Source organism: Phaethon lepturus, unplaced genomic scaffold, assembly GCF_000687285.1.
Source record: "Phaethon lepturus isolate BGI_N335 unplaced genomic scaffold, ASM68728v1 scaffold5723, whole genome shotgun sequence".
Taxonomy (NCBI): domain Eukaryota; kingdom Metazoa; phylum Chordata; class Aves; order Phaethontiformes; family Phaethontidae; genus Phaethon; species Phaethon lepturus.
In genome coordinates this window covers 45,397-53,416 of record NW_010526879.1, presented here as the reverse complement: position 1 = coordinate 53,416, position 8,020 = coordinate 45,397, and the positions used below count along the sequence as shown (strand labels likewise).

The 8,020-nt window shown below is 45.6% G+C and overlaps 1 protein-coding gene across 1 annotated transcript in view; it reads left to right on the top strand.

Moving 5' to 3' along the window:
- Nucleotides 1–8,020, top strand: part of LOC104617780 (protein kinase C theta type-like) — a gene marked incomplete at its 5' end in the record, with an annotated part of 31,136 nt that overhangs the window by 799 nt on the left and 22,317 nt on the right. The window contains 2 exons of the mRNA XM_010283195.1: nucleotides 1,380–1,555; nucleotides 4,280–4,453. Of these exons, the coding sequence (XP_010281497.1) occupies nucleotides 1,380–1,555; nucleotides 4,280–4,453 (350 nt within the window). The remainder of the gene's footprint in view (nucleotides 1–1,379; nucleotides 1,556–4,279; nucleotides 4,454–8,020) is intronic.

Here is an 8,020-nt window from a genome sequence, read left to right as displayed (position 1 = left end):
TGAAGAGCGTTGATTAACAGACCTTGGACAAAGCTACTAGGCGCTCAGTGGCCCAAAACAAAAATTACAGTCTCCTGGGGAGATGCCTTGTTTGTCTGCTTTGTGTTTGAGTCACAGAGCTCTGGATGTTAGGAGCAAAAATGTCACCATCTTTCATTAGACCCATGTGGCCCATGTAAAAGGTCATTTCAGGACCCCTCCACCTTCACGGTTCATGGTGCCCCTCCAAGCACTGTACTACAACTGCAGCAGACCTATGGTGGCACTGACACAATGTTTTTCTGCCTCCCACAAGATTTAAAATGCATCTACCAGAAAGGAAAGGGAAAAAAAGAGTACAAGTGAATCAAGGACTGGGACAGTAGGTGCTCGACTCCAACCCTAAACAAAGGTCAAGCTGAGAGCACAGGCCACATCCTCATCCACTTTCTAAATGAAGGTTAAAACTGCCCTGTGTGGAGATAATATCCTAGAAACTGGACCTAGAGCAAAATGTCCGAAGGCACTGGTTAAAGCATGGCAGACCCACATTATACCAGTGCTCTGGGTTTGATACTGGGCAGCAGCAGGCTATCAAGCCTCAGAGGCTGGTTTTGGTACCATCTGAGCTAAGGGGACAGTGCCCTTTGGCCCCCAAAGGAAAATAAATATTGTCCCCATCTGAGTTTACTTTCTTTTCTACAAGTAGAACTGACTATGCTGATGTGAATCAGCAAAGCCCCAAATGGTTTCACATCTGGTTTACCAGTGGGTCTGTTTGTCTGCTGAGTAGTGTTCTTGCTGTTCAGCAATTTAGGACAGTACAGCAAATGCGCATTTGAATGCATGGAATAAATCCAGTAAGGGACAGGCTCTCTTAGAAGTTCATGTACATGCAAGTGAATGAAGTATTGAAGAAACTCAGTAATTCCACTCCAGGACAGCTGGAGGACTTGAGTAGAGCTTCACATCCAGAGTAAGGACCCAACAGGAAAATGCTGCTCCATCTTTTCACATCCTAGCTTTGCCAAGGGACTTGAAAAGACCTTGAAAAAATGGGACCACATCTTAATGGAAACTAGCAAGAAGGAATGAAGAGCACAGGTGGCCAGAAATGAAGGATTTGGTCATGTTTTGCTTCCATAAAACAGGAATACAGATGAAGGAGTTTGTAAAGTGGGAGTAATGCCACTGAAGAAGGTGGAGTTACACCAGAGTAAAATTTCCTCTGGGGAGAAAGCAAAGTGGGAGCAGAACCAATCTACTTAGCAGATGTGGCCACCACATTTCCATTTATTTGAAATACGCTTTTAAGACTCTAAACACAATACCTGTAACTGTTCTGGGGATTTTCTACTCATTTCCAGGAGTTTATTTGAATGTTTTGATGTGTGTTTCAGAGCCACAGGGTGTCTCGTGGGAGACTCCAGTGGAGGGCACAATGAAGGGGGAGACTCTGATAGAGTCAGACTTGGGAGAGCAGCCACACGAGCAGCAAGAGCACCAAGTGCAGCTAAAACTAACCATCGAAGATTTTATCCTGCACAAGATGCTGGGGAAGGGCAGTTTCGGCAAGGTAAGCATCAGGGGACTAGACACCACTGCAGAGGTTGCATATTGCCTATTATGGCACTAAGTAGCATGCGGTTTGGAGGCCACTTAGGAAAAAACATCTCCAAGCCCTCAAAGAACCCATGCTCTGGCATGGCTGAGCCTTGAACCCAGTCTTCTTCTTGCCTAAGAGAAAGATTCTCCTTGCCCTTCCCTCTGCCCCCCTAGTTTGCTGTCTCATGAGCGCCCATGACAAGAGAGGAAAGCAGGTGAGTAAAGCTGCGACTTCCCCTTCTGTGCAGGTGACAGGGCCTGTGCATCCCTCCTGCCCGCTTAGCTGAGCAAGCTCAGAGGGAGGTGGAAGCATTAGCTGGAAAGGCGAGTGTGGATCACCTCCCCTCTCCAGAGCAGCAGCTCCCCAGCTGGGAGCGCTAACTGCTCTTTCCCAGCTTCAGTCTGTGCCAGAGTGTAAAGCAAATTTTGTAACAGCCAAGAATTTGTGTTTTTGAAACAAGAACCACCTGTTTTCAGTGGATTCATTAATCTTGATGAGTTGTGGATTGTTCCTCCTTCTTGCAGATGTCCCCTGGAAGGGGATTGGTGTTACTCAGTGCCAGCGCAGAGCTGCATGAAGTAATTTCAGGGGAACTCACCATTGTGTTTTCACAGCCAATAAGGAGAATGAGCATCATTATGTATCGCGTTGCTCAGATCCAAAACGTTTCCAAGGTGGAAACTGCCTTAAAGAAGGGCTGCTTTTTGCCTGCTAAGTGAGCTGGAGCAATTGCTACAGCCAATTCTTAAACTGGTGAAATATTTGCTATGTTTGCTCTCCAATACTTGAAAACACTTGGCATGTCTGCACTTTGCATGGGAAGCAGAGCTGAGACATCTGAGTTAGAGCTAAGCCAAAATACCCCAAACTCCACAGCCCAGACTAACCTGGACTCAAGAGCATAGATATCATAGAAACATTTACATTGGAAGGAAGGGACCTTTGGAGGTCATCTAATCCAACCTGCTGCTCAAAACAGGTCTTGATTAGATAAGGTTTCTCAGGGGCTTGTCTAGTCAAGTCTTGAATACCTCCAAGGAAGCAGATTCTATACCTTGCTTCAGCCCCCTGGGTTAACAAGGACTCTCCAAGCTTGCAAACGTCTGCATCTCTCTGCAGCGCACCATGTGGGTGTGGAGGAGATGGGCTATTTCGTACCCTTCTGCAACAAACCTCACCCACAAGTTTCCTGTGTAGGTGTTGCTCCTGGTGCCCTTATTTGCTTGGAGCAAGATTCACTTCCCTATAGAGAGGACAGGGTGTGCAGATCTCAGTGCCTGAGGGTCTCTCCAGCTCTGCGTGGACGAGAGAGACTGAGGACCAGACCCATGAGCAAGACCCCTCTGCATGAGGTCTAGCATTGCTTACTTGCACCTTGGAAGTCACAGCACAAGTCACAAATGTACTGTGTTCCCCCGTTTCCCCAGGAGAGCAGTGCCCTGCACAAAAACGGGGTAAAACGGGTGCCTGCAGCATCAGCACTGTTAGCGTTTCTGGTCATTCACTGCAGAGACAGAGGGAGGCTCTAGGCTCTACTCTCTGTCTAGTGCTACAAAGTGAAATGCAGCAGTAGCCAAAAAGGTAAATAAAACTTTTGTCAGGGCTAAAACATGTCTGAGCTTACTCAATAAATAGTGTCTGGTAGAGAACTTCAAACACCTTTTTGATGAATCTTACATATTTATTCAGTCTATGGGAAACAATGCCGACAGGCTGTTAGCATAAAGGTCAGGACTGGCACTGCTTTCCAGCGGAGATTCCTTTGCTCTACAGTCTCTAGAAAACCCTTCTCTGCTGCTCCGTGTCTCAGTTTTCCTGCCCATAAAAATAGATGGAAGTCCTAGCTCCTCTGGGATGTGTTTTGCTCTTCTGAGAGAATCACAGAAATCACAGAAATCACAGAAACACTAGGTTGGAAAGGACCTTCAAGATCATCAAGTCCAACCATTAATCCAGCGCCACCATGTCCCCTAGACCATGTCCTGAAGCGCCACATCCACACGTTTCTTGAACACTTCCAGAGATGGCGACTCCACCACCTCCCTGGGCAGCCTGTGCCAATGCCTGACCACCCTCTCAGTGAAGAAATTTTTCCTAATATCCAATCTAAACCTCCCCTGGTGCAACTTAAGGCCATAAAAGTCCTGCAGAAGCATGGGGGACCCAGTCTGTTCGCTCAGGCCTCCTGCTACCTGGGAGGAAGGGGAGAAAGTCACACCTGATATAGATCAATCTAACTACTGGTGGACATCAGTTTACACCTGCTGAGGATCTGGTGCGGGGCATTTGCATTTCACATGTTGAAAAAGCAACATTCTGTGTTTTGTTATTTAAAGTCACAACACAGGAAATGTATCTCATGAGCATTTGCATAAAGATGGTTTCTGTTATCAGAAGTGTTTGGCTCTCTGACATGTCCTGTCCATATGGGCGTGTAGCCCCTGCTCTTGTAATCGCCAAGACCTTCCCATCCTTCCCCAGGGTTCAGCTTCATAAAACTATTCTGGGTGGGAGGAACAAACTCAAAGTCTGCAAAGTCTTAATGGCAGAATTGGGGAATTGGGCCTTAAACATCAGTGTTTTTAAGGTCTACCCTGGTGAATTCCCCAGAGCTCAGCTCCCAACCTTGCACGGCTGTGTTGCCAGCTCTGAGAGAAGAGCATCATTCTTTCTGAGGAGCTGTTTCCACCCTAGGTGTTCCTTGCTGAACTGAAGAGCACAGACCAGTATTTTGCCGTGAAAGCTCTGAAGAAGGATGTGGTGCTGATGGATGATGACGTTGAATGTACTATGGTGGAGAAGAGAGTCCTCTCCTTAGCTTGGGAGCACCCATTCCTGACTCATGTCTTCTGTACGTTCCAGACCAAGGTAAGACAAGGATCTGTCACATTCCTCCACGGGCTGAGGACGCTTTGCTGAGATACAGATACTTGGTGAAGTGCTTAAGTCTCCTAGATGTTAGGGACCAGCTTGGACATGAGGTGGTGCTAAGGGAAAGGCTCTTCAGGTTAACCACTTTGGAAATGGCTCTAGAAATTTCATCTGCCTTCCTCACATTAACCTGGGGGGTGCATTTGAGGATTATGGCATCCAAGACTGACTGAGGTGGCTATGCAGAGACCCACTATTAAAGTGACCACATCCACAGCCAGGGTGCAGATGTGCCCACACTGGTGTTATCTGAACCTCTTGGACCATGAACCAGTATGCTGCAGTGACTAGCCTGGATCAGAGCTAACTCAAGAAACTCTGGTTATGGAGAATAAATATGGTGTCATTCACTTTGGGAATCTTCTTTGCCCCCAGCTACTGTTAAATTGCATCAGACTCTTCCTAATTCATGGACGACCACTGGTGGTGAAGGCTGCAGTTCAGAGGGGCAGCGCAAAACATCATCATCTGAAATCCTGCCTAGGACTCCAAACCAAAATTGAAGCGATATTTAAGTAATTTATATACCTCGTGGCCCTACATGGCCATGAACCGCCAACTGATTAGCTTTCCAGAGCCTTTTCTACAGCCACAACCAATCTTCTTAACACTAAAGCACACACAAGGCATAGAAAAAAATTCTGTAAGGAAATTTGAGAGATTGTTTTGTCTGTCTAACCTACCCAAACCACTCCTGAGAGGTTTTGCTATCCCAAAGCTCAAATTCAGAGGAACATCACTCTTTCAAGGCTGCTTGTTCAGGGTTTTGTTAGGATGCTCCCAGTCCCTGCTCAGTCCCAGGATTTAGTGATACAAAATACTGCTCGGTGTGAGGTTAGGACCTGCTCAGCAAGAGGCTTGCTGCTTCTGCAGGGTCAGGAGAAACAAATATAACCTCTGCAGTATATCCCAGTCACCCATGGGATGCGGCACCTGTTTAAAGAGAGATTAAATTTATAAAAGGGAATGTCTGCGAACTGCTGTAGGCGATGTGACACTAAGCCCAGGCATTCATGTTTAACCCCTTCAGGACTGTCAGTGAGGACAACATGTCCTGGGAATGGGTCCTTGCCTGGAGAGGAAAGGAATTAATTCCCTTTTATTTGAGGCTAGATTTCAGAGGAAAATATGAACGACCCAACTCCAAAAGCAGAGAAAATAAAGACTTAGTTAAAAAGACAAAATATTCACAGCGGTCACAGCTCTACAAGGGAGCTTATACTCCACGGAGAGATGCTTGTGCTGCCTCTAACTCCAGGCGCCCAAGGAGAGGTTGACTAACGCCGGCGGCTGACTTGCACGCAGCAGCAGAACCGTGTTGTCTGTGGTCCAGCCTGGCCCAACCCTGGTCTGGAAGCTGGAGGTCAGGTTCAGGATGGATACAGCAGTGGCAGTCTGCAGCTCTGGTTTCAGGCAGTGCATGCCTGCAAGTGTCCACTTCTCTTATGAGACCACAGCAAAAAGATGAGAGACCAAACGGAGTCATGCCAGGAGCCAAGTGGGATTTACTGACCACTGAAGGGAGAGACTCCTTCCAGCTGTGGCTGAGGCAAGGGAAACCTGCAGGATGGGAAAGAAATGAGTGCCTGAAAAGTTCGTGGGTGCCAGGCTCAAAACCCAAGTGGTCTTTTCCTACACTCTCTTATGGGCAACGTTACCGTATCGCCCTCTTGACATGTAGAAAGAATCTCCATCCACTTCATCCCGAGTCAACATTGCCACTTTAAAGTTATTTGATCTTTCCTTCTTGCCCTCAAGTCCACAGATACAGAAGCTGGAATGTGGCTGCTCAGGCCAAAGCTGTGGGCTGTGATTGATTTCTAGCTTATGTTTTTCTCCTCTGACCTTTGCAAGCCAAGCGGCGATCGCTCAACACGTGGAAGTCATTCAGAACAGGAGAGCTGTGACAAGCCATGGATGGTCTTTCATGGCTCAAAGGACAGCACGGTTCAGTCATTTTAGAAGCCAGGGCACTGTTGTGTAGTGTCTCTCTGGACTTTAATATTGAAAACTTGAATTTTAAACTGAAAAATTAATTTTTTTTAAGGTTTCACTGCATAGATAAGTAGTTTCAAACAGAAACGCCCGTGTCAATGCCATTCTGAATCTCTAATGCTTTGACTCACAAGGTTTGTGAGCTGCTTCAGGTACGGAGTGTCTCTGCAAAGGACAATTAAAATAGGAATGTTCCTACACTGAAAGAAGGTCAGTAGTCCCCAATTCTCCAGAGGGAAAAACAGTCATATAATCTGTTGACAGTTCTCTGAGCTCTGGGATGAGTTTCTTCCTGGCCTCAACCCAGCTAATCAGTGAATGTTGAACTATATAAAGCTCGACAGCCCTTCAGACAGGTTTTTGTAGGCACCAGGCACCTAGTGCTCCTTTTTATTCCTGCAGGGGCTGAATGATCAGTGCTTTCGAAACTGAGAATACTTGTCATGTTTTGCTACATGAGAATAAATTCAAACACATGGGTTTTTTTTTTCCCAATCTGTTTTTGAACTTGACTCTTTTATTTTACTGCAGTAATCTTTGCATCCAGATATTCAGCTGACATAATTTTATAGTGTGAATTTTAACAACAAGCTCAGAGAGCTATTCTGTTGTGTTAGATTTAAAGGGACACTGTTATGTTAAAGAGGAGGAAAAACATGGTTATAATTCTGTGAAATCCCAAAATTAGTAATGCCAAAACAGTGACTAGCATCCCAGTGCGTATGTTTTATTATTCTTTTTGCATTTCACTGAAGTTCTTGTGATAAAAACAGGCTTTCCCTTTTTGAAAGTCACTTTTGTTCGAACTGTTTCTTTACCTCATTGATCAAATTTTTATTCACACCCTTTACCTAAATGCAAATTAAGTCCTTAGGCATTTTGGCTTGTAGCACAAAATAGCAACACAGAAAACTATCTCAACCCCCAAACAAAGTAATCTGTATTGCGATTTAAAAGGAAATGTTAGAGAAACATTTTCTTTCTGCTTTACTAATGTATTATATCATTTTAAAATCCTGGTGGAGAGCCATTTTCACACACTGTTGTTTTAATGTGCTTAATAGTGTTTTTAAAATCTTTTACATTGGCAGGAAGGAGAAAGGAATTGTAAATAAGGAATGTGATCCTAATTTAAAAATTCTTAGGCTCTGAAGTGTTTTCCATAAGTATTTTCAGGAGATTTCTCATTAAAATATCTCCTCGGAGGAAATTGGCAATTCCTGCAAAATTTTCCAAGGGCAATTTCGGTTTTCTTCTGTCTTTGTCTTGCTGTTAGAGGGACGGGGTTAATTATTTGACCGGAGTCAGAGCGTGTAGGGTGGCACATGTGCCTTTCACACCCGTTCCATGTTCACCTCCATTGCCTGGCTGTGCCGTGGACCTTCTGAGCATCCCTGGATCAGGCCCACATGCCCTCCCCAGGCAATGCAGAATCTTCTCTGGCCACAGCATGGCTGCAGGATGCTAATGCATTGCAGGAGAAGGCATCCTGCAGGGAGGGGAGGTTGC